Genomic DNA, 27,499 nt, shown 5'->3' with positions numbered 1-27,499 from the left:
TAAAGTTCAGCCTTTTGCAGTATCCACTCCAATGATCATGATGCCAGGTCTGATACAATGGTAAGCAGCCTCCGAGCACCGGTGGACGGCGGCAAAGTTTTCCTTTTTTCGTGGTGGGGTCTAAAATATTTTACAAACCTTTAATTTTACGTTGTTATGTCTCGTTAAAGTAATTATACAAGTTGGTCGAATGACCGCTAAACAGAATAGGAACACGACACGTTGATAGCAAAAAACAAAACAAACAAAGGTTAAAGTAAGGAGACAAGGACAAGCACTGGCTTTTAATGAGCCACTCGCCAGGTTTGACAATTTTGAGCTGACAAGCGCAGTTCGAACATAGGGCGTACATGATCACGTCTGCCGAAATTCACAACGCAACGCGCCGTGAAAATGGGTGAAATTTCAAAATCAGCGCTGCTATCTCTTCCTTTCGCAGGCGCGCGCCGAGAGAAGGCGAACATGACGTGCACGTATGAATTGCCCTACGTTTACGGCAGAGCTGTGACGTTGGTCTTCTACGTAGATCGAGTGTCACAACTTTATTTTGTTTGTTGGCGCACATCGCAGCCCTCAGCGCTTATGGCGGAACTTACGTGCGGACGTCGCTATAATTTTACCCATAATGTCGGCATCGGCCTACCTGTGTTTACAAACATGGAAGGGGTCTATAAGGAAAGGTTGCTACTGCCCGCTCTTAGCGCATCAAGTGCATGCCAGTTCCGGAAAAGAATTTAATGGTCCTGCGCAATCGAGCACTCATTATGCCCATCTGTTCTACCACGTATAAGCCAGCGTTTCCAAATCATGCCGCATTAACAGGCAGTGGAAAGCAAAATAACGCTGGTAAACAAAACAAAAAACCACTCGCGTGCTGGAGGGTTGTACTTGGACTGCCGGAGAGAGTGGCGAAGAGATTTGGCTTGCGAAGAGTACGCGGGGCGACCGGCAAGGATTTCGAGCTCGCCTCCTCGTATATTCCTTTCGCGCAGCTTCAAGAAAAGTTTTCTAGGCTCATAAGGAACCGTCTGAAAAAAAATGACATAATGCTCCTCATCGGACACGCGACAACTTCCACGGTCAAACTAAAAAAAAAGTCAAACTAAAATTTTTTTCGAGCCTGATGAGTGACCGTATGGCTAAAATGAGCTCTTACCATGTGCGACAAATGCATCTTGTGATACCAGTCAGCACATTCGAAAATACTCGCCAAAGCAAACGGTAATTTAACTTTATGTCTTCCCTATTACTGTGCACCAGATGTTACAGGCATAACACACACCACATTGTCCACGCAAGTTACAGGAATCAACGCATATGTCTAGAACGATGAACTGTCGCACTGGGAAGTGCATGAGCGACATCTGCAGTTCCGAAACAGGTCTTATCTGAGCATGCATGGCGCACACCTTGTGTCTGCCTTCCAGTTTCTGATCTGCCCTATCGCCGCAACACTGATAATTGCTTTTTCTGCATGCAGAAGCGCTGTATTGTGTCTAAAAAATAAAAAAAGAGTGCAGCCGCCCGGATAAGTGCATTTTATACTGTGAACTTATTCTCGGCTCTTAGTAGCATATCATACTGCGACTGTTTCACTTCGTTCTTTTCTTCTTGATCTATTTTTTGCTTTTGCGCTAAACCGATCGTAGCGCTTTCGACGGCAAAAGTGGTTGTTGCATCCGCATGTGATAAGCAGGTCCACCTATTGCAGCCTTCTAGTTTTTGTTGTTTTGCAGCATTTTTCAGAGCCCATGGTGACACTCAGTGAAATGGCAGGAACGGAATCTTCAGAGGCCTCCGTGTAGACTTAGAAACATATCAGTTTATCGGTCGAGATTCTTTTGACAGAGATAAATAAATGACTGATTTTTGCAAAGGCCAAGATAAGTCAACCTAATGAAACACCGGCTGCTCTTTGAGGCCATTTTTTTTTCGTTCAGGCAAGCTGCGTACCACATTGTGCATGCATACGTTGATTCCTTTTCTCTGGTCGTCTGGAGTTTCTGCAATCAGCAAACATCTCAAAAGCATTGTGTTTACTCAATGCATGCAGTGAAAAAACAAAACTTGCAAAACGGAAACACTCCCTATATGCCACGTTTTAGACAGTAAAGATAGGCGTTGTCTCATAGGTAGTCAGTGACCGTCTCTGAGGTTTTCATAAATCCCAGCTGCTTCAGCAAATGCAAAAAATGACTGCCGATGTCGTCAGCGTCAACCCGAGCGATTCAAGGAATTGTTCTCACGTAATGACGTCACCATATAAGACGTCAATATAGCGTCACTTGCCACGAAAGCTTGTTATGTCATCGTGGCTTCACTGCAACGCGCATGAAATTCACATGATAGTGGCATCATACGACGTCGCCGCTTGGTCAAAGGTACTGCATACCACGCACGATATCTGAAGGTTTCGATGCCACCAATTCAGGAAGCAGTGCAAAACCACATAAGCAGCACAAAAATATACGGTAATATGAATAGGCGTAATATGAATTTCAAGGCCGAAAGGCTGCCGCAGTAACGTCAGAGGGTGGGGGCCCAGTTACGCCACGAACGCGGTGGAAAGCCTGTGTTTCGTTCACGTTTCAGGAGAACCAATGCTCCCGCTCTCGCAGCTGCTGCGGCTTGATTGGGCCGAATAAAAGATGTGGAAAAAAAGTCTTACTGAGCATGTTCAGTTGGGCAACTGGGCCCCCAACCCCTGACGTCACTGCGGCAGCCTTTTGGCCTTGAAATTTAGTCGGCGTTGGTTGTATCAATGCAATTCAGTGAGAACAAAAACGATCCACGCATCTTTGAGAAGCGAACCTCGGCGAGTGGCCGAAGCCAGGTTCTAAGATCGAAAATGTCTATGTTGAAGTCGCCGACTAGTATGAAGAATTTGTGCTTCTATGAGTTTAATGATACTTCGTCACAATCATGATTGATATTTGTCTGTCGTTAAATATTTATTTCATCTCACATATGTTACAACTACAGCATACGTTATCCGAGCGTTGCTCTGCGTGATGCAGGCGTGACCATGGACAAGCGTCACCCCTAAGGTGCTTTGCCCCTAAAAGCAGATGGTTGTAGCCTCGAGTCGTCCTAGAGAAATGCGTAAGAGACCGTGTAACATTCAGTAAGAAGTCTCTTACTCACCCTTGCAACTGTACTCACAAATTTCTTCGCTGCTAAAGAGGTTTGGACCAATACCGCATAAGGATGGACTGACTCGCCGACATCTCTTGTTGGTAGCTTCGTAGCACCATGCATTACCTAACGGCTCACAATGTTGAGAAGGCGCTGGTTGCAGACAAACGCTTGGAACTTTAGCGTACACTTCTTTTCTATACGCCGGTATTTCTGAAAATAGAAGTGTATTTTAGGGCCATTCGTTTTCGATGTATATGTTCCGCAGAACCCAGAGGTTTCGTGACGAACATCTTAGGGTTCCGCGAGTAGCCGAAGTGAATGCAAAAACGTCCCCTTTCACGTATGTAAGTAGGCTATTTATTTGGACAATAAATTTTCATTGCATTTCGCTTTCAATGAAGCAATGACAAGTTGGACATATTGAACTGCTTTGAAAGTTAAATAATGCACTGAAGCCACTGTCAAGAGCAAGCATGCTCACAAATTGCCAAACGAGGAAACGTATCATAGGTATACCGCGCATTCGTTGCCTATGTCAAAAGGTAAATAAAATAAGAAGCTTATACCGCAATAACGTTGCATTAACAGCTGCAATGAGCTAGGTATGATTCGGGCCACTGTGCAGAAAAAAAGTGAGCGAGTAAGGGACACAGAGCAGACGGATATTATTTGATAATATGATAACAATATCCGAGGTTTAATGTCCCAAAACCACCATATGAATATGAGAGACGCTGTAGTCGAGGGCTCCGGAAATTTCGACCACCTGGGGTTTTTCAGCGTGCACTGAATTATGAGCACATGGGTATGCAGAATTTTCGCCTCGATGAAAAATGCAGCCGCCGCTTTTTGTGTCCATGTTTGCACGTCTTAGCTTTTAAAATTTGTGCTAAAACTGTGCACCATGAACAGATCACATCCATAGTGACAGAACGCGCAAAGCGCCGGTGAATAATGTTTGGCGTTCAAACCAACTAAAACGAGAGTATAAGGCACCAATGCACTGTGCTTGTGGCTCATGGCTCGCCTGCGCCCAGTGAATTGTTTTCGTGTATGGTGATTCGCACTGCGCTATATGTGTGTCTTGGATCAAAACGCACAACGAGTGCTCTGAGACGCTGAAAGGCGTCGCTTCGAGCCGGCGATGGAATGGAATGAAAAAACTTTATTTCAGTCCTGCAGGACGCGCTTAGCGCGTAGTGGGCGTCTCCCACGTAGGGACCGACAGGGAGTACCTGGCGGCCACTTCGTGGGCCTGCTGGACGGCCCATTGCTGGTCGGCGAGAAGTGAGCTCCGGAGGGACCTCTCCCACTTGCTTGAGGTAGAGTACACTCCCAGAGCATGTGTATGAGTGTGGGTGTGTGTCCACATGATGGGCATGTGTCGCTGGGGAACGCATGAGGATAATAAACGTGAAGCGTGGCAAGGTTTGGGTACGTGTGTGCCTGTAATAGGCGTATGGTTACTGACTGCGGTCGGTTAAGTTTCGGATTGGGGGGGGGTGGAAAAATGCGGCGTTCCAGGTAAAAGTGCTTTGTTATTTCACTGTACATAATTGGTGCATCCCGATTGGTATCTAACCCAGCAAGATGGGGTTGCCCTGTGGCAGTGCGGTCGGTAAGTGCGCGCACTGCATCATGGGCGATCTCATTGAGGTTGGATAGGGCACCCGGCACCTGGCCGAGATGGGCGGGGAACCAGATGACAGTGTGGTGCTTCAGGGCACTCGGGTCCGCTTTGCGCAGGATACGTAACGCCTGGTCGGAGATGACTCCACGTTCGAAGGCTTTGATGGCCGGCCTGGAGTCACTGTAGATGAATTCCCGTTTGCTGTCGAGCATAGCTATAGCTATAGCTACTTGATCCGCTAGTTCGGGGTTTCGGGTGAGGATTGTGGCAGAGCTAAGAGTCTGCTGCGCGGATGATACCGCGACCGCGGTGAAGGCTCGGTTGTTGTGATAGGCAGCGACGTCTACGAACGAGACGTTGTCCGCTTCCATGTCTATGCGCTTGAGAATGGCGGTCACCCGCGCAAGGCGCCTGCCTCTGTTGTATTTGGGGTGTACATTTCGTGGAATGGGAGAGATCGTGATAAGATCGCGGATTTCACGGGGAACTAGAGTCAACTCTGGGGGGTCCCTGGCCCTCGAGGAAAAAAGCCCAGCTCGCGCAGAGTATGGCGGCCCGCCTTGGTGGTGGTAAGTCGGGTCAATTGCACGCATTCCTGAGCTTCGGCGATCTCTTCTAGCGTGTTATGTACGCCAAGCTCGAGGAGTTTGTACGTTGGAGTGGTGATAGGGAGGCCAAGTGCTCGTTTCACCACTTTGCGAATAACCGCATTGAGTTGGTCGCACTCAGCTCGTAGCCATTCGTGTATAGTGGCAACGTAGGTAAAATGGCACAAAACAAACGCGTGTACGAGACGCAGCAGGTTGTCTTCTTTGAGGCCATGGTGCCTGTTGGCTACTCTACGTACGGGTCGTATGGAATTCTCAGTCTTAGTCCTGAGCTTGTGTACTGTTTGGGTGTTGGTTCCGCGGGGCTCGATGATCATGCCGAGGACCTTCTACCCTGGGTGAAGTACGACCATCTCTGGTGTGGAGGGTGATATTGCGTTTCGCCGGAGGTTTTCACCCTTTGGGCTTGGCACCCCGTCGTTTAGGCAAATATATCAAGAGCTCCGACTTCGCGGGTGAGCACCTGAGACCGGTGTGGTCGAGGTGGGACTCGGCGGTTTCGATAGCCTCTTGCAGGGCCGACTCGATGAAGCCATCCGACTCTATGGAGCACCTTATGGTTACATCATTATGTGGTGCGGGATGCAGTATGTTATCTTCGAGGTATCGACCAACCCTGTTGAGGACGACGTGCTCAGCTACATTGCCCACGCACGACGTGAGAGATATGGGGCGTAGGTTATCTAGGTTCGGCGCCTTTCCCGGTTTGGGTATGAGAACCATGTGAGCTAGTTTCCAGGCATCGGGTATCTCACCCTTTTTCCATATTTCGTTGATAGTGTTGGTGAGGTAAGTGACAGAGGAATCGTCCAGTTTGCGTAGGAGCTTGTTGGTGATGCCATCGGGGCCAGGGACTGAGCGGACATTGAGCTCATGGAGAGCTCGGGACACATCTTCAATAGAAAAGTCGGCGTCTAAGTTGATGTTGTCACTGCTAGAGTAATCAGGGTGAGGGGTCACAGGGCCCATGGGAAGAGGGAGATATTTTTCCACGAGGTTTTTGACAACATATTCCGGTGACACGGTCCGTTTAGCCTGATGAAGTATCTTCACTATCGAATGACGCTGATTTGTGCGGGTGTTGGTTTCATTGAGAAGGTGTTTGCGTAAGCTCCACGTTTTGCCATTTCGAGCCTGACCATCAATCGAGTTACAAATTTCGTCCCACTGCTGTTTTGAAAGGGAGTGGCAGTGATCCATCATTATCTTGTTCAGCTGAGATATGCGTTTGTGTAACCTCCGATTAAGGCGCTGGCCCTTCCACCGGGCCAATAGAGACTGTTTGGCCTCAAGTAGGTGGGCGAGACGACTGTCCATCTTTACGGTTGGAAGGTCTGGGCCGACAGTTTTGGTTGCCTTCATGCTATACGAAAATTTAGGCATAGACTTGGAACCAGCGTATCAGTGGACGACCATTTCGCCGTGCAAAATGCCTCCCTTAATGTTTTGCATAAGTAAAGCTGACATCCTTACCTCCGGCGTTATTCCAGAACAAACAAATTTGTTCCTGTTTCCGAGCTCAAACCAAACAGATGATTCGGACACTTTAGAATGCTCGCAGACTTTCTTGTGCAGATTTCGCAAGGCAGTATCGACACGCGCAATGCGTTGCCAACATAAAACACAGAAAGAGGGGTGCGTGTTATTTAATATATTGTCAGTGACGGAAGACCACACTGACTAGGCCAGCTAGGCTTCTGCAACCCCTCCGGCCACTTCACCAGTCGTTCCAGCAAAGCGATATGAACCCATTGGGGCCATTCTGCAGACATCAAATTCTGGAAACAAACGAATCATTGTAGCTACTGACAACCTCACGCGCTACGGTGAGACAGTGACTATTCTTGAAGGCAGGTCCAATTTTTATTCGAGAACATTGTCCTGCGTCATTGCGCTCCAGAGGTCCTCATTACCGCATACGTACAGCCTTTACTGTGGACCTAACTGAGGTGATCGGAAGGTAAACCCGACAGCTCACTGATCAATGGCCACATCGAGCGTCTAGATAAGACCATCGCTGATATACCAGCCATCTACTACGTCGACCTTGAGCGAAAGACGTGGGTAGTCATCCTTACGTTTGCGACCTTTGCATAAAACATGGTCGTACAAGAAATGACGCAGATAACTCCGTAAAAGTTAGCCTGCGGAAGGACTCCGAACGACGCTGGACGCCGTGTTAATCAACGTCGCCGATCAAGAAACTCTTGACATGCTTGTCTTGCTTCCGCGAACCGAAGAAACCCGTTCATTCGACCGCCTCCGCAAGAATGCCTAGACGACCGACAGCCGCCGCTGCGATCTTTGACGACGCTTCGTAGAACCAGGCCTGGAATTGTGTTTGGGTGTGTACTCTGATGCGCCAACCAGGGTTCAGTAAAGAAAAACAAAAAGACGCCTGCGACGATACTTCGGACTGCGCAAGGTAGTTCAACATCTCGATGCACTTGACTACGAGATTGTCCCAGATGGCATTGCGAACTCTCACAGGCGCCCTGTTTGATCGCAATTCGTCCTTGTCATGCTCCTCAAGCCGTTTCCTGCGCGTTAGCGAACCTGACTGTATGTCTTTAACGCAAAGCAGCTTATGCGCGCGTGCAGACCGGCGTCTGGCGTGACCACCATTACTACGCATGCGCGTCCCTTATCACGATTTATAGGCGCGTGCATTCTGTTAGGCAGCTTTCCGTTCGTGTGCGTGCCTGTCCATTGTGATAAGTGCATAGTGTGAACTATACCATCACAAAGGCTGGTCGTGGTTCGGGTTTCATTTCACGCAGATAGTACATTTTATAGCAACCTTGTGACCTGAGTCATGACGTCACAGTTCTTGCGTGATGATGCGGCAAAGCCCTACGGGATGATTGATACACGCAATGGTTCCTTTAGGTAGGAACTAGCGACATAAACTGAAAAGCTGGCTCCTTGGTATATCTGTTCCCGGCTTGTTCGCTTCATGAAAGTGGCGTCGGTGACCGCTCCGAAGCTTTAGGCCTCTGCGATCAAAGCAATTTCTATTGTACTACCGAACGCATCGCCCGCCATTGACGCTGTGCCAATGGTTGTGATTGCGCCACGTTTTACGCTATCGGAGAAAGCATCGGCTCAGAGCACTCTGGACACTACATTGGGCTTCGGTGAACTTCCCGTCTAAATGGAGCAGGCAGTGACGCTACAGCCACTTTAGATGTATCAAGGCGTCAGGACGGAGTAAATCGGCGTCATGACACTGATTCCGCAGTGTGAGTAAAGCCCACAAGAGTAAGGTGCGCCACTTCTGATGACCGTCGGTGGCCTCGATGCAGCGCCTATCGTTCATTTTCGTACTGCAAAGCAAAGCACCCAGCAGCATGGGAAATTCAGGAACGACCGTCATAACATCGCCTTCCAACGGAAACAGGATCTCTCTGCTGCTCTGCAAAGGTGAGGTGACCACGTTACATGTCTGTCAAGCAAATATGAGAGCCCGGTCTGGTCAAGCCGTACCCGTCGGGATATCAAAATCATTAGTGATGAATGTTTCTTTTTCCCGTACATCCATCGTCCTGTCTGTCTTTCCGCATGCGCTTAGCTTTTAGTGCAGGACGTTTAGAAGCCAGTTGAGCAGCGCCACTTTTCATTCAGGTATTTTAGATAGCACGAACAATTTCGATAACGCCAGGACCCATTCAATTGACCAAATGGCTATAACTAATCACGAGAAGAGTATATTTTAGCGATTCCTAATAGTATTCGGGCCAATCGCTAAACCATCTGGCTTGTAATAGATGACACCTAAGATCGAGAAGTTTTCACGATATGGCCCCAGAAGTGTGTGCATGACGCCGTAGGATGAGTAAAGAAGTTCGTGAGGTATCGCTCAGCTCGTACCATGCAGAACTGAAACGTTACAATGCCACGTCGTTTAGACGTAGGCACTTTCATGCTTGCGGAATTTTCAGAGCTCTGAATGTGCAATTATAAACTTTCAAAAAAAAAAGAAATATTTTGCGGCGAATGTGCTAAAAGCCGGCGCCTGATTAGAATACGGCCCCGCCGCAGTGGTCTAGTGGCTAAGGTACTCGGCTATGGGACCACAGGTTGCGAGATTGAATCCCAGCTACGCCAGCTGCATTTTCGATGCAGGCGAAAATGATGTAAACCCGTGGGCTCAGATTTCGGTGTGCGTTAAAGAACTCCAGGTGGTCGAAATTTCCAGAGTCCTTCACTACAGCGTCTCTCATATTCATATGGTGGTTTTGGGACGTTAAACCCCACATATCATTCATCAATCCCGTGCTTAAATTGCGCTATAAGAATAGCAAAAAAGAAATCTAAACGTATCCAAACAAGATACACAGTTTGTTTCTCACTAAAGGGCATGCAACGACAAAAAGATTTACCTCGAAAACAGGCAGTGAAAGTGAACAACAGAAGAGTAAGACTAGAATTCATTGTTGTCAAGGAAGCTTACCAGCCTGGTTGCGTTAGTCTGCTTGGTTTATTGTAACATCCATGTGATGCATTATTGGAGCCTGCTGAATCGCCATTGTTTGATCAAATTTTATGAGCCTGATATTTCTTGTGCAGCGTTTCCGGCGTTTGGAAAATGAAGAGGTGCTTGCGACTACACAAAAGCGCTTCCTCCTTCCGATGGATAGATTGGTCAGCAACGCCTGTGTTTAAGCTTCGTATATTATAATATAGACACTTGCATAATATATATATATATATATATATATATATATATATATATATATATATATATATATATATATATATATATATATATATATATAGTCAGACGAGTGTCTACTGTGGATCCAGATAAATTCAAATTGGCTTGAACAGACGAGCGTACGCAAACTTTTATTATTCCTACGTTTAGGCCGGGGTTCGGCCTCATGCGTTCGATTCACCCATGTGTGTTCTTGTCGTTCTTGGTTAGACACTAAGTGTCAATCCCCTGTGGCACATACCCACATTCCGGCGGCACCTACCCACTCCCGGGTATGTGCCAATGTCTTGTGGGAAGTGTTTGCCGACATACGTGACGGGATTGTGACATTTGTCATGTCATGACTAGCTCGTCATTATCGTCAAACCACCTGGCCCTCTCATACTAATTTTGGTTCACGGCAAGTTGAGGTGGTTAGTATGAGAGCACCCAGGCGTAAGTGGTTCGATAGATAGATAGATAGATAGATAGATAGATAGATAGATAGATAGATAGAGATGGGTTAACTAGTACGAGGGGGTCATTCCTCAGAGTATGTCGCATCAAGATCGAGTGCAAATACGCCATGATAAGCAGTATCAGTAAGTTTAGAGCATTTTCCAGAGTTTCCAGTAGAAAAAAAAACAGGCTTATCACATATCAAATTTCAGTGATTAGAGAACTGGGAGACGTGCATTACTGCCATGTAGAAACAGCTGCTTTCATGATAAGAACATACAGGGGTATAGCAAAGGTTATTTATTGCTATAGATATAACGGGACTTCATAACAGAAAACAGTATAAGCGATCGTTGTGGGGTCCCGTTCGAGATGACAAGAGAGATTATGATCTGTATTCTACGAAAAAGTATGTGGCTTCCCAAGAGATTCCTGCATATATATGTGCCTTGATCAACATGAAATTTGAGGTAATGAAGATAGTTCTCAGGGTGCCTCGAAAAATTTGGACGCTACTTTATGAGCGGTAAAGGTTCCCCTGTATTCCACTTCTTCGTTGTTTGAAATGCCAACACACTGATGCAGCAGCTGAGGCCCTGTGAGGCAATTCATACTGGGGAACTTTTCTTGTTACCATGGGATCTGATTGGCATGTCGAGTGTGATCTGAAAAAGAGGTAAATAGATTACAATAGTGCATTATATAGCTTTCATTTTATACGTCTTATATTATATATCACATAGTATTCTTTTCATATAGGTTGCAATGTACACGCCTAATTCCGCTGCAAGTAATACTGAACTTCTTTTGCAATGTCAAAAACAACCGCAAGGTATGCACAACAAGAGCGCAGAAATGTTGTATATCATATTTTATTGACAGTTTTAGCTAAATATCGTGGTATCTGTAAAAAACACAATACATACGGTAATGCCTGTATTAGAGACAAATGAACACCGTTTATTGGAAATACTCGGGGCAGCGCTGTAAAATAATGAACATGTCGGGAAGCATCTCTTCTTGCAGTGCAATGGTGTAATTTTTAAAAGAATATTCAAATAAGCATGCGCTGTATAGAATCAGGTGTACTTTTCCGTAATCAGCCCGCTTGTTTCACTAATATATTTTCCCCGTTTCTCAATTAATTACGGGAAGCTCACGGCTGTTACCGACCAAAAATGGTGCGTGGTCGTCAATACTAGTAACGCAAGTATCGGCTTTCGTGTTTTTGGGTTTCTGTGACCACATGAAACTACGTGTTTCGAAGAGAAGTGTCTTTATACGCAATATTGTGCCAACATAGTGCTATGTAGCTTGTAAAAGTTGAAGCCCAGGAAAGTTAGCTTGCATCGAATATAAACCATTACCAGCGTTTACAAGAATTCTTAATGGAAAAGGACAACCAGAGGCAATAAGCTAATTCGCACATTTAAATTTTTTTTCAATATGATGAGTTACAGCGTTTCGTCAAATCGACAACGTATTTAATTGTGGACTGTGAAATCTTGATCACAATATCAGTTTTTTCGCTGGCTGCTTTCCCGCCAGCTCGGCGATCCGGAAATTTCGCGACAGCTGAGTAAACCTGAAAGCAAGTTTTCTTTTTCTCCTTTCAATTTCAGAAGGTTCCCCATAGATACTGCATTAGGTTATGATGATTGTTTATTTTATTCATTCAAGAATCACTCCGCATTGCTATTGAGTGTTACAGCGGGGGGTCGGGGGGGGGGGGGGGGCTTACAACAGGAATACAAATGGTTTCATTCATACACTGTACTTGTTTTTCAGAAAGATTATTCCATTCTCCTACACACTTCAGGAAAAAAAAAAGAGTGAACATGCACGTGTTCGGCTGGTAATCGGGGATTTCGAGTTTGTGATCTTCACGTTTAGACATATAAAAAGGTGTCTTTAGGTAAGTATCCTTGTTTATGCCTACGTTGTCGTTATATATTTGAAGAAACATTGTCAGCCTCAACTTCCATTGGTGGGAAGACAACTCCCAGTTCAATTTATGTTTCATCATTGTAACAGAGTGTGTTCTACGGTACCTACCCAGGACATACCTGGCCACTCTGTTTTGAATACTTTCTATCTGAGAAGTGACAGCGTCTTCCGACGGATGTCTTAGCGGGCAGGGATACCCTAATAGGGATCTTACTCATAGATCAAATGCATTATGTTGCAATTCTAACTCGTGACAACTAAGGTTTTGTTGAACAAAGTATAGCTGCCATCCTGCCTTACTCACTATCTCACTGCTATGCACATTTTATGAACAATTCTCCAAAAATATGACACCCTAGTACTTAACAATATCAACTGTGGTATCCAACTCTTTATTTAAACAGTAGTTACTTTTCAGTGATTTTTACTTTTGAGTAAAATGCATATGAATGCACTTTTTAGCATTGAAACACATTATTCACTGTTTACACTAGTCATGAATTCGACTAGAGTCTCCCTGAAGTTTCTGCGACGTCCTGATCACAAGATATGTTTCGGTACAGCCCGCGATCATCTGCGAATAATTAACGGTATAATTTTTATACATAAATGCTAGTTCTCTTTGTTGTGTAATCATTAGCGCGTTAGCGCCCTATATGGGCACAACATGTGTCTGATAAAGAGTCTACGAACTTATACATGTGTGATGAAATCTTTCTCCTATCGCAGCAAAGCATTTCGCGCTAATAAAAAAATATATGTATAGTGATTTCTATTTCCCCCGACAATGCAATGCAAAAAATAAAAATCTGAGCCCATTGGCGAGAATATTGGTGCGTTTCCAGACAAAAAGCAAGTCGACAAACTTACTACAGTTTTTGGTTAGTGAATGAAGGTTACAACAACTTCTGACTGTGTTTAAATCGCACGTATTGACCGTAAAAACATAATTGCGTTCTCTAACATTTTTCAACAAAATCTTGAAGTATATATTTAAACACATAAGAAAGTAAACATCTAGAAAGAATTTCCACCATTGTGGTCTAGGAGACAATTAAGGTAATCGGCTGCTGACCCGCAGGTCGCGGGATCGAATCGTGGCTGTGGCGGCTGTATTTTCAACGAAGGTGAAAATGTTGTAGGCCTGTGTGCTCAGATTTTGTTGCACGTTAAAAAAAAACCCAAATGATAGAAGTTTCTGGAGTCATCCACCACGGCATCTCTCATTATAATATGAGTGTTTTAAGACGCTAAACTCGACATATCGTACGAAACTTCAGAAAACACGGATCAGTGTAATGTGTAAAGCGCATAATTTGAAAGAGCACTTGAAAATTGAAGACTAATATTTTACGTAAAAATTATAGTGCCCATGTCATTGCCTGTGATTCGCACGAAGTAGACACCAGAGCTTGGTGCCATACAACAAATTCCCTGATCTAGCTTTATCGATGAGCCCTAGACGCCTGACAGGAAAAACAACTTAAGAACTAAAAGAAGTGCTTGGTGCGCACAGATCATTCGCCCAGAAAGATTTGCCTACTTGTGCAGCCATGTGAAGTCATCGAACGGCTAATCAGTACCATTTTATTTTGATACGTGAATGCGTTTTATCAGACGGTATACCGAATAAGACGAAAGTTTTCACTCCGTCTGCACGCATACAAAATTCACAACAGACATAGACCCCGCTGAAGCGTATTTGTTTGCAATTGGGTCTATGCGTACACGAAAATGTTTAAGAAACTGTATGCATGCGTATGGACCCCGCCGCGGTGGTCTAGTGGCTAAAGTACTCGGCTGCTAATCCGCTGATCACAGTCTTAAATCCCGGCTGTGGCGGCTGCATTTTAAGGGAGGCGGAAATGTTGCAGGCCTGCGTGCTCAGATTTGGGCGCACGTTAAAGAGCCCTAGGTGGTCGAAATTCTCGGAGCCCTCCACTACGGTGTGTCTCATAATTATATGGTGCGTCACATATATCAATTACCCCACATCAATCACACCACATATCAATCAATGTTTGCAAGCGTATGCGTAGGACAACCAGATATTTTTTACGCGTACTCACAGCTGCATCTCTCGAGGCATTTCTGCTTTGACGAAAAGCCATTGTCGTTATAAGCACATTTATCAACAGGAAAATGGAAGCAGAAGTTTCTTCCGAAGTCAAAATACCACCATCGAGAGCGCAAAAAAGTACAGGGCGCTGAACGAGGGGTGAGGCTGCAGACAATTTTAGGCTTTCTTCTTCCTGTAATATCAACGAATATATTACACATTTTATGGTATGTTAAACTTTCATTAAAACAAGCGATGTTCAAGTATTTACTCTACAAAGCTGAAGTCTATAGTCTTTTTTATGGGGCGTATATTGCTGCGATTATAAACGCTTCATTTATAACCGATAAAAAATGATGAAAAATTACCTTCTCTAGATCACATGATCTGTAATAGTTTAGTGAATGCTAACAGAGTAAAATATATTAGCACCTTTGTTTTATTATATGTCACTTTGGTCTATTCAACAATAAATATTTCAGCATTCGCTTTTGCAAAGAGCTAAACCATGCCAACTTTCACTATTGTTGCCTACGCTCCATTATCGCAGCCAAAAGCTATGAATGCGCTGAAACTATATGTGCTGGCATAATTTCAAGTGCAAGTACAGAGAACACCGATAGTAACATGGATGACGTCATGCATTTGCTGTCCACTCTTTAAAAAAATCACAAGACCATTTCAGCTGCGGGACCACAGCATTATACAAATATCAAGTGTCACTATGTTCGAATGTTAACCTATATTAAAGTATTCAAACAGCCCAAGCAACATTAACGTATTGCCCAACTAAAATGTGCGATATTTAAATAAAATATACGCTCTTTCAACGCCAAAATTCTGTTCAAATCCAAAAATTTACATTCAAGTGAAATTCTCACAATCACTTGCAATAGGCTCACATACAAAAACAACCAACTGCCAACGAAGCCACCTGAAGAATTCGGAATTATTCATAACTTTAAGTTAAATGTGATAATTATGTTAATGTAAGACATATTATGGTGACAAAAAATAAAGCGTGTCTCCAGCAACCTACAAACATTGTATAACTCATTCGGTGTTCTACCAAAAGATTTACAGCAACTGTGGTCCTCCTGTTTATATTATTAGGCATTGCGACCTAGATATGAAAATCAGCGCCTTTCGTAGGCATGACCGTGAAAAAGAAGCGGCTTTTGTTTTGCCAGCTGGCATCGAAAATCTCGCGATCGTTTTAATAGCTGACAGCTGACCATTATCCCTTGAATAATACCTGAAGTCATCAAGTGTACTGCGATGTGACCCTGTGGCTATGAATGAGTAAAAAAAAGGCTATGGGTGTGGTCCCTACAGCCTTCAAGCCGACTTTTTATTCATTTGATAGTTCTTTTAACATATATGACAGTCATACTTTTTACTTATATCAGCATATTTTGCTCCAACACTTTTTTTAGCTAGATATTTGTTGGTTTCGTTTCGTTTAACGAACACTTGATATTGTCACATGGTGGTGACGTCGACGAACGAAACAGTCGACGTGTCAAAAAAACTTTATTTGACCAAACTCGTGGCCAGTAAACGGAGTGCCAGATTACAGTGATGCACATTGACATATATATATATGTATATGTATATATGTATATGTATGTACATATATATGTATATGTATATATGTATATGTATGTATATCTATATATATATATGTATATGTATATATGTATGTGTATATGTATATATATAGATAAAGAAGTTTTTGCAATGGGTCCAACGTATATCAGATGAAAAGAGACACAACTTAGCGGTTGCCTTAATTTTATTTCCAACGGTTTTGGTCTACCGGTTGAAACCGTTGGAAATAAAATTAAGGCAACCGCTAGGTTGTGTCTCTATTCTCTCTCTCTCTCTCTCTCTCTCTCTATATATATATATATATATATATATATATATATATATATATATATATATATATATATATATATATATATAATTTGAATGTGTACTTACGCTTGCACACAATGACACATGCTTCCTCTGTGCTGAATTCTTCGACTCCGAGGTTACAGATGGTATAGTTGAGCCTTTTGCAATATCCAGACCAGTGATCATAGCGCCACGTCTGAAGTACCGGATCGCAGGAGCCGAAGACAGGTGGTCTAGAGCAAAATTTTGGCGTTCTTTTGCTGGGATCTGAAAATTTTTCAATACAAGAGTAAGAAAACGCTCACAGTTGAAATGGGGAGTAGATTATGGCCGAAAAAACTCCAAATGGCATTCTTTTCATGCAGGTACTGCCCATAATTTCAAATCACTGCAAGAAGAAGTTTTTGGGTGTCCTATAACAAGTTTGTAGGAAAAACAAACTGCGAATTACTATGACAGTTCTTGCACCATATTTGGCTGAAGCTTTTTTTTTGCGACAAATTTCTTTCTGATTTCTCTAATAAAAATCCTCCCCTTAGTGAAGATAACGCAATTGAGTGCCATCCCTGACCTTTCTGGAAGGTCCCTTACAATGAAGTAGCGAAAATCGAGTTTTAGAGCAGAGCTGCTAACCCCTTCGTTATTTCATCCAGATACAACAAAAAACTATAATTGTCATGAACCGGCACGCGCTGTTTTCGACTTCTTCTTAAGTGTGTGCCTCGTTCTTAGAACACTGGTGCTGATTTATCCGGTGCGGCATGCTATGACTTGGTGAGCGAGAGAACGAGTACAGAAAGAGATGGAGAGAGAACGCAATAGATGGACACAGATAAAAAAGATAGAAAAAAGATATACAAAGATGTTAATATATTGACAGGAAGAGCAAATAAAGAAAAAAGAGGAAGCGAGAAATAGAGCGAGTGAAAGGACTTTAAAAAGAACGAGAAAATACAGATAGAGATATTATTAACAATGAACCAGGAGAAAACAAACAGCAAGAAAAAGAAAAGGAGGTCGCAATATCGTATGTTCATCAAAACTGTCTCTAGAACCACACAATTTATTGAGGGGAGGGTGCAAGGGGGTGAGGTGCATAACATTATTTTTTATAGCAATGGTATATAATTAAAATCAAGTAATCAATCTGGGAGATCGTGATTAGTTTTGGGATAATTTTCAACAACACAAATTCGTGTGAAGTCCAAAGTGGCTGCAACCTAATTCATATCGGAAACGCATGCGAATGTCTTCCCATTGTTCACAAGCGCCTGCTTGTCAATTATTCAGTTTGAACGCTTGCTTTGTAGCTTTCTTTATTGAAAGAAATGCTCAGCTGTACGCTGTATGTCTGACTGAAAGAAAAATAGACAGTTGGTATTTCGTTGATGAAAATAAATTAAAATTACCCAGAGATGAAAATCAAGTGGTGGCGTTGCACTTGTGCGCGAGTTTAAAGCGAATGGTGGGGGCACAACGCGCGCTTGCTTCTTTCGCTCTTTCCTTCACTATGCGCAGTCGCTATTCATTGTTTGCCACCCATGTGTGCCGTTTTTAATCTTTCATAGACAAGTGTGACAACTAGTTTTCCTTGCAAATACGCTACAGAAGTTTAGTGTTCCCGCCACGAACTTTTTCGACCAACAATAAATATGAAGCTGCACTTTAAATACAAAAAACAAGGCTAGCCACCCACCACTACACTTGGCTGATGCTGGCACGACTGCAGCTAAGCTCCTCTAATTTTTCCGCTGGGGTGCACCCGTATATCTACTTTCATGACGCCCAATCATAACTGACCATCTGGCGCGCACTGCAGTTCGCACGCAGAGGTATCGCCGCCGACGCGAATGCGTCACCATATCTGCTACTTGCACATTATTGGTTAAACTTGTTTGAAACTATCCAATTGCGTGAACGCGACAAATTTTAACTTCGATCATTCCATTCTGCTTGGCTACTCCTAATAGCCAATTGCTGCTACAGGAATTCATGAGGGGATCGAAAGTGTCAGTTATTAATAGTTCCCGAACGAGATATTTTGCAAAAGTCAACGTGCTTACGAGATGGCTTGCTTAAACTTTCGCTAACGTGCTCAAGGAACGGGAACTTTCTCCTTGTAAGATTATATTTTGGTTTCAGTGAGAGTGCTTCTGCGACGAGTGTTTGCTACAGATTATTGCATAATAACAAAGGCTTGTTTACTTACTCGCGCAAACCTTTAGGCAATCTCGTTTGGAATTAAAAAGATTTTTGCCTGCCCCACAAACGTTAGGATTAGCTCTCTTGCACAGTTCGCTAATATAGTCGTAATACCAGGCTTCATACAATGGGTGGCAAGGACGTAGGTGAAGAGGTTCGTAGCAGTATCCCGGTATTTTCTCGTATGATTTGGTTAGGTCTGGTGAGGAACCTGAAAAGAGCCCAAGAAAATATGCATTTTTCGTGTTTGTGGACTTTGAAATTCTCACACCAAACTAATGCAGCTTCAAGAAGGAGGCACAAAATCCTACGAAACTTCCGAAGGTATCACGCGTCATTGTTCAAGACAGCCCTACAACACTATCAAAGCGGCAGATTTTTTATAATCATTTGTGCCCTAAATATATGCTGGTTTCACTGAAATTTCAACGGCCTTCACCGTGATAATCAATGCGAAGCGTTTCTATGCGCACTGCAAGAACTTTGGGCGTCTAACTACTTATCTATCGATATAGCCGCTTATGTCTGGGTGCTCTCGTGATCACTGCCTTAATTTGGCATGAACTTTAATTAGTATGGAACGGTAAGAAGTTTTGACAAATATGCCACGTGGCTCAAGACATAAATATTGTCAAAATCTCGTCGCGTACGTCATCAAACACTTCACGCCAGACAGTGGCACATACCCGGAAACGGGTATGTACCACTGCTATGCAGGTATGTGCCGCAGGTTATTCACACTACAGGAATGGTGACAACGCGTAATTTTGACGTGTAAGCGTTAAGAAAAAAGCTTACATCAGCGGCTTGATCTGATGAATGCAAAGAATATAAGTCAGGGTCGCAGCAGGAATCAAACCGCAGCATTCTGGTCATAATCAAGTATTCTACCACAACGCCACCCCAGGTCTCGGAACTACCTTTAAACTGTACCCCAATGTACGTGAAACGTCAACTGTGGTAGCAGTGCTGGGCTATACATAATTTTTTAAACGTTACGTATATGTACAGTCATTACGTCAGGTTAACGTGCATAGTAGTTAGGTGCCATCCGCTGAAGATGATTCACGTAGCTGTGTCCAGAGCTACCATCCTCGCGACTACTATCGCTTCACGTCAGCTTGGGGCTTCTGGCGTTGCGAATGCTCATGTTCTTGTTGGCACAGTTGCGCAAGTGCGAACGACTCGTTATACAAACATCTGTAACTGTTCAATATATTTCTGCGCGTGCAACGTTTGCAAATATATTTAGCGCCCTTTTGCCACGTGTCACGTCGCGTGTCGCTGAATAAAAAATTACGACACTGCCCCGTTTCCTTCGCATGCTTTGCCTACGGTCTACTCCGATGGCACGTGGGATCGGCGATTTTTTTTCTTTTTTTGTAAAATAGTCTGTCCCAGCTAGGTTAGGGCGGCTGTGCTTCTTGTAACGTGGATTATGGTGCTTTAATATTCAGAATATATATCGCCTCATTCATCCTGATATGTATTGATACGGCAGCCAATGCTATCATGGTTAATGAAGAGTGTATCACCAGTCGCACCACGTTATTCACTTGCGTGAGCGAAACCACTGAAACTGGCGACGTACTTGTCACAAACTAGTTAGCTCTAGACGTTACTGCTTGAGGAAAACAAAGCACCTGAAGTGTGTTTTGGGGAGAAGTCAGCACTGTAAGGTAACTGACCTACACACGGAGCATAGTGGTTTATACGCGGTGACCACTGCAATGTTTCCGTTACCACAATAAACTAACGGAGACGATGTAGGCAAAACTTCCAATTATGGACCTAAATTTCACATTCGTCAGCAGGATGCCTTTACAATATGAAAGTGAGGCAGGACCCAATCTATTTCACTGTACATTGCACGCTCTGAAGAGATGTTTAGTGCCTCAAACTCTCACAAACATTTGCTTGGTTTCCGCGTTATATGAAATGAGAAAACAGGTTAATAGTGGAACCTAACGATGAGGCCAAAATATGTAAGTGCGTGAATTGTTTGCTCACGTTGTACCGTTAGACTGTCAGCGCTTTTCTTCAATATAGTAATGTGATATAGGGTGCAGTATAGTTTAAAATTTTGTTAGCAGTTATTGGCCGAAGCCATATTAGGATATATAGAGGTGACCTGGTACGTGTAACTAATAACATGAGTGAAGTACTTCTTGTTTAACCTTTACAGCTGTTTTGCCAGTGCATTGTTCGACACCAGACACGCAGTCGTGCGTACTATATTGTGAATTTAGCGGGTTTTACAGCGATAACGGTAAACAGCTCGTTTGGCAGGAATTTTGGCGCTGCGGTTGGTGTGGGTATCAGCGTCGTTGGCTGCGAGTCAAATAATGGCTATCTGTTAGAAAAATTTGCGGTAGATACAAATAAATCAATAATAGTAAATATTCGGTCCGAGTACGAATTGAACCTAAGCCGCATTTCACGTCAAGCAGGTGTTCTTACATAGAGTCAAATGAGTGCTTCAAGGTGCATCGAAAAAAAGAAAGAACAGAACGATGAGATTTGCATACGCAAGACTTCTTAACGCATGCAATTATGCGAGGCTTAATAATAGAACCGCACCATACGTCAGCACATGTGCCTTGTGCAATACACGGTTGGTTTACAGGCTCAAAAATTGCAAAGCACACATGCATGATTATCATTATTAACCAGAGCACCAATAACGTGACAGAAGCGCAGTTGCACGTGACACCTTACGCATGTGTAGTGGGTGCTTTACCTATTTGTATGAAGACCCATGGTGGTGTGATGGACAGTTATTTACTGCACTTCACACAGGTATGTAAGATAGCTTCATACGACCATTGTTACGAGGACAAACGTCCTTTCATTTGCAGCAAAGTAGGGGGGGGGGCGGTAAAAAACAAGAGGGAAGGCAGGGAGGTTAACCAGGCACATGCCCGGTTTGCTACCCTACGCTGGGGGAATAGGAAGGGTGCATAAAGATGAAAGAGAGAGAGGAAAGAGAAGAGAAAGAGAGAGAGAGAGAAAAAAAAGGAGGATTGTCAGTCAATCGGCTGGCGCGTATGCAGCGGTGGCACTACACAAAAGTTAAAGGTGGTCACATAGGCCTGTAGTCCTCAAAAAGCACAAGACAGCTTTGACTGCTTTTTGAGCCGACGAAAGGCGATGATGGTGTTCCAGTAGCATCTGCACAGAGAGTGGCCGATCGTCCGATTGTCGCAATGCGTCCGAAAGCTTCTGTCTTTCAGAGGCAAATCGAGGGCAATGACATAACAGATGATCGATGTCTTCTTTGGTGCAGCAGACGTCGCATTCCGCATTGTCGGTCAATCCGACGAGGGTTCTATATGCTTTTGTGAAGGCAACCCCCAAACTTAGGCGACAAAAAAGTGAAGCTTCACGTCGACGAAGTCCGGATGGAGGTCGAAGTTCCAGTCGAGGGTTTATTTGGTATAGTCTCGTATGTCTTATGCTTGGGGTGTTCCACTCCTGCAGACTCAGACTACGTGCCAGGTGACGAAGTTGATTTGCAGCGTCAGTCCTTGACAAAGGAATCGGAAGGGTGTGTTCTTCTTGGTGCGATGTACGAGCCGCGTTGTCTGCGGAATCATTGCCACTGATCCCACAATGGCCAGGAAGCCACTGAAACTTTACCTCGTGGCCTGTTTCTGTGACGTGGTGAACGAGCTTGACAACTTCGTAAGTTAATTGTTCATGGCAACCTCGTCGAAGGACTGACTGCATGCTCTGTAGGGCTGGTTTTGAGTCGGAAAACACAGCCCATTTACTAGGTCTTTGGGATTTGATGTACTCTATGGCGCCACGCAAAGCCGCAAGTTCTGCCGCTGTGGACGTAGTGGCATGTGACAGTTTGATTCGCAGAGTGATTCCTCTAGCTGGAATCACCACCGCACCACCAGAACCAGACGCTGTGGTTCAACCATCGGTGTATATGTGCACGTGATTGTTGTACATTTCGTGCAGATGGCTCAAGCACAATTGTTTTAGGGCTGATGGAGGCAAATTTTATTTTTTCTGTATTCCTGGAATTGAAACACGTACTTGTGGAAGTGTCAGGCACCACGGTGGATACACCAGTTTCTCAGCAGGCGTAAAATCTGACGTAAACGACGCACGATGAGCGCAGACAATTGCACTAAATTTCGTGCAGGGCCTCTCAGTAGTGAGGGTTGCCAAGTGGTGGGAAGGATTCCTGGCATGTTGCCTGAGGTACGTACGCATCGTTTCAATGGTGATGTGCGTCATAGTCGAGTAGTCCTGTGCAATTACAATTGTTTCAGCTGTCGATGCGCAGCGGGGTAAACCAAGGCATATCCTAAGCGCTTGGGCTTGAATATTTTGGATTGTGCGCAGGTTCGTTTTGCATGTGTTAGATATAACAGGTAGGCTATACCGCAGGAATCCTGCAAATAATACCTTTACAGCTGTAACATAGACTCGACAGACATTCCCCAACTTTTCCCAGCAAGAAACCTGAATAAGTAAAAGCAAAGTAAAAGGATCGCGTGCAGCGCGTGATTAGGCCATCGCGTTTCCTTCTTTAAGGTGTTGCTCAAGCGTCCTCCGAGCTCATTCAGGCTCGTGCAAGTGGCAATATTGTTTATTGTTTTTGACTATGTAACAATTAGGAAGCGTGCACATACCATTTTTGTTTGTTGGCAAACATGCCAGGGCTGCAAGAAAAAAAAATGATTGAATAGTTTCGAGTGATTCAAATAACCAGTGAAGTTTTGTACCTCTTTTTTTAAACAAACATTCAAGTTCCGCTTTGCTTTCAATAGTAAGAATAACCTTGCTAAATAATGTTTGAATAGCTAGTTCTCCGTTTGCCAACGAAATTCGTATGTATTGATATAATGTAATGAGAAAAGAAAATGAACACAATTTATGGATCTCCATACCTTAAATAAAGCCAGTAATAATCATGAAGCAAGCAAAACAGAGAGGGGCATATTTGATTTCTTCATTTCAAAATTGTATGATTACGAGATACATGTATTCGAAGAAAACTCTTTGTTGCGTATGACACTTTGAAAGTGCAAGAGGCCTCATATGTTTCTAATCTGCAGCGTTACTATAAACCCACGCCCTTTCCTATACTTTTCCAGGTGCCATTATTATTATTTCCGAACATTCACATGACCCTTAATATGCAAAGATTTTGATCAGCCACTGAGCAAATTTTACTGTTGTTCATTTTTGTCACAATTTCTTGGTCATGCGAGTTATGCGTCCTGTCGTGTTGATTGTCTGTCACCGTATTATCAAGGCATTTGTCAATGATGTGCGCCTTCATGATAAATACGTATACTTTAATTAGCTGGGCACTTGAAATCTGTAGTAAACCAGTCCGCGTTTTAGGAATTGGGTGTAGTTCTGAGGAACGACAGTGATGCATTCATTATGGCTTTAACATTTGTTTCTTCAACATATTCAAGCTTTATCTCAATGGAATCGGAGTTTAAAGCTTCTGTAACGTAAAATTTATAGTTTGCAAGCAATACTATTACCACAAAATATTTTCGAGTGATTGGTCCCACTAGAATATTGCGTGTCATACAGTGAACAAGTCTACAGAACAATAAAACTTCTTGTTGGGCTAGTTTGTTATTCGTCATATTGTAGGATATTTAGGGAAACCTTCACCATCGCAAATATTCACACAAACACTCACACATACAGCCGAGTGTGGTAGCAGGGTGGATGTGTCAGTGTTTGTGTGAGTGTTTGCGAGAGTGAAGGTTGTGCTAAATATCTTACAATATGAAGTCTAAAGAATGTTAAAAATTCGGGGTAATCACCCCAATCGACATCATAGCGATCCTCCCAAATAATTTTAAATAAGCGTATTGCCAGTGTGGTCTGAGCGATTCAGAAAGAAAAAAAAAAGCAAGAATAGATTTGGTCATTAGAAACATGCGCATAACGTGTGTATTTGCGGGTGTTATGGTCCACCTCTAAAGGAAACAATACGTATTCCACAAGACATTAATGATATCAATAATAAAACGCCCACTACTGTTTGAGTGTATGTTGTCGAATTACAGTCCTGAGCTAGTGTCGCGTCAATCCCACCGTTTTCGCTTACTGCGACGTTTCTCATTCTATTTTTTGTTGCTACTCGTGTGTGGTGACAAACTAAATCCAGGACCCTCGTCTGAGGCGCAACTTGCTCAGCTTTTGAAAGGCCAAATTGTAAATACAGCGAAACTGACAGCTATCGAGGAAGCACAGACACAGCAGACGCGTGTCATAAGTGACCTTGGCTCGCGTATTTAGACTTTAGAGTGAATGTTGCATTGCCTTGATGACTTAACGAACTCTGTTGGAGAATGTAGAAAGTAAAATGAAAGGCTGTCAAAAGCAATAAAGACACTCCTGTTGAAAATTGATGACCTAGAGAATCATAGCCGACGTTGAAACATGCTCTTCTACGGAGTTGATGTCAAGAAAGCTCAAGAGTCTGGTGAATAATCGGAAGGTTATGTCCGTAAAATTTGTTAGAGTAAACTGGAAATGCAGTCTGCTTCTATTGAACAGGCCCACAAACTTGAAATGTTCAGGACGGAACCAACTGCCTTCTAGCATTGCCTCTACCATGTCAAATGATTTGTTTTATTCTCTGTTCGAATTAGTGTGAAGCATTTTTTTTGAGTCTGTTGCATTTTTTATTGATGTAAGTATTTGTGTTGTGGATTGTGATTAAGGTGACTTTGATTATTTGTTTGGCTGACAATATATCTTTTTGTATTCTAATTTTCGTAATCACTACCTCATCGTAATGCCAATTGGCGCTGTTGGTAATGAAATAAATAGAAAAATAAAAAAAATTAATAAATATTGGGTATGCGTCATAACAATTGAACATAAGTATGAGAAAGAGCGTAGTGGAGGACTTCGGGATACTTCGGCTATGTGGAGTTGCTTAACATTGTCTAAATCTAAACACACAGGCCTCATGTGTTTCAACCAGATGAAAACGTGGCCGCGACCATCAGGTCAGCAGTCCAGCAGTATTAACACAAGACCACCATGGCGGGATGACTCAATAGTGACAGGTAGAGTGGTTGCGACCAAGGTCTGCTAAGCTAACCATACTCGTAAAACGCCACCACCACGACCCGTAGATTCGCTAGAACGGGTGCTTAATTCACATTCACAGCGAGCTCACAAAAAGGATGTAACACCAATCGTGTTACTTTTCGCTCGTGTTTAGCCGTGACGAGCGTTTTTTTAGGAAAACGGGCCTCTCAGGAATATGAATAGTCAAAAACTACGCTTGCATACGAGTTTTTTAGTAACGTAAAATTATGATTTCTAAAGTGCACCCGCTCGACTTATTTCTTTCCTCAAGGGCGAGTCACGGCATTATAAGATTTTCAACAGCTAATGAAATCCCGAGGCAAGCTTTCTAAAGTAAAAATAAATGTCACTGATCACATGACATGCACTTAATTCATATCTGTTTTCTGTACAGCAACAGCTTATTTACCCCTCTACATCGAACGAGGCATGGTGTCGTTTAGTTTTTTTTAATTATTCAACATTACCCAAGTCTCAACATGAAAGATTGCTAACCTACGTGCCACTGAAATGGGTCGTTTGCGTAAAAAATTTAGGAAGTAACGAGCTTCATAAACCTTGATTCAACACAATTAACGTAGGATAACGAGCCCCTTAACGAGAACAAACATACCAATAGTTCGCGCATGAGGATTTTTAAGTATGACAGTTACTGTTTAAGAGAAAAAAACGTACCTTTCACACATGCGGTAAATGCTAGAAACACAATGGTACAACGCAAAGCATTCATCCTCAAGCGAAGAGCTACATAAGCGAAAGGAGAAAATGTAAGATTTACGGAACTCCGTTTCTCATTGTATAAATTACCATTGTTATGAGTATTCATTGGTCTGCCATATTTCACGTGTACGAAAAACAATCTGACAGTTTAAATATATATATAAATAAATAAATAAATTGCGAAACAATGAAAAACCTAGGTGCCCCGACATGGTGGGGGCCTGACATCTTCAGGTGCATAGCAAAGCAGCAACATGCGACAGAACGCGAGTTAGGGACCAATTGACAAGTCAAGCTCTGGGCTCCTAAGCGGGAGTCTGATACATCGCAATCAGATCAATATTGTTGTTTATTCATAGTTGAAGATGATATACGCGTAACGAGATGTGCACAACGAGCTGCTAAGTATCATTCGAACTTCAGTGTGCCATTTGTGCACCGTGCGAGTGGAATTAGTTATGAAGCAATTCGTCTGTCTTCGTGTTATTTGTGCTTCATAGTTTCAGGACACACAATACCGAAGACTATTTTACTTTATTACACAGATGTGGTTCTGCGGTGGCGCCACGTTCTAAGTTGCGCGAAACAACGTCGTTGTAAGCAACGTACGCGCGTATATATCGAATGAGGTAAGAGTCGATCCTAAAACCTCAGCATAGGTTACCTTTTGGAATGAACGAAGAACAACGATAAAATTTGGCCGTATCAGCTGGTGCATTGTACTTGCTCCTCGGTCCACTCAATATTTGTTGTAAAATTTGGTTGTGGATTGGTAAAAAAGAAGAATTAGCCCTGGTAGCACCACGTTCTTAGTTGCGTGAGACAACGTCGCCGTAGCGCTGCTGCCAATTTTAATTTTGCAATTTGGTTGTGGCAGCATTATTGCGTTTATTAAAAATCTAAATTTTAGTAGATGGAGATCGCATCTGTCTGTACCGGTAACGTGCGTAATGTTATCAAACAGCACGCAAAAAAGAAAACTTCACGTTAAATAGCGCTCACACGGACCCCGATTTCGAAAGTAGGCATTTATAGTCACTTATAGGTAT

At 43.3% G+C, this 27,499-nt stretch overlaps 1 protein-coding gene across 1 annotated transcript; it reads right to left on the bottom strand.

The window, feature by feature from the left end:
• Positions 1 to 10,816: 10,816 nt before the first annotated feature.
• LOC142765036 (amblin-like) lies at positions 10,817 to 26,471 on the bottom strand. The gene is made up of 6 exons (XM_075865601.1): positions 26,406 to 26,471; positions 23,291 to 23,320; positions 18,649 to 18,852; positions 16,524 to 16,706; positions 14,548 to 14,730; positions 10,817 to 11,196 (listed from the first exon to the last, which is right to left on the bottom strand). Exons 1-6 carry the CDS (start codon positions 26,458 to 26,460, stop codon positions 11,162 to 11,164), a joined length of 690 nt encoding a protein of 229 aa, XP_075721716.1. The 5' UTR covers positions 26,461 to 26,471; the 3' UTR covers positions 10,817 to 11,161.
• Positions 26,472 to 27,499: the final 1,028 nt, after the last annotated feature.

The sequence above is a fragment of the Rhipicephalus microplus genome, chromosome 6 (assembly GCF_043290135.1).
Source record: "Rhipicephalus microplus isolate Deutch F79 chromosome 6, USDA_Rmic, whole genome shotgun sequence".
NCBI classification, from domain to species: domain Eukaryota; kingdom Metazoa; phylum Arthropoda; class Arachnida; order Ixodida; family Ixodidae; genus Rhipicephalus; species Rhipicephalus microplus.
Note: the sequence above shows the minus strand (reverse complement) of the source record. Positions and strands in the feature narration are given on the sequence as shown.

Bases quoted from the DNA above. Each gene is read 5' to 3' on its own strand.
- LOC142765036 (XM_075865601.1), bottom strand. From the start codon at position 26,460: ATGAATGCTTTGCGTTGTACCATTGTGTTTCTAGCATTTACCGCATGT. The intron at 14,731-16,523 runs GTAAGTACACAT...TTGATATTACAG, and splicing joins ATGTGTCATTGTGTGCAAGC to GAAGAAGAAAGCCTAAAATT. The intron at 11,197-14,547 runs GTGAGTACGCGT...CCTCTTTTTCAG, and splicing joins ATGCCTCGAGAGATGCAGCT to ATCACACTCGACATGCCAAT.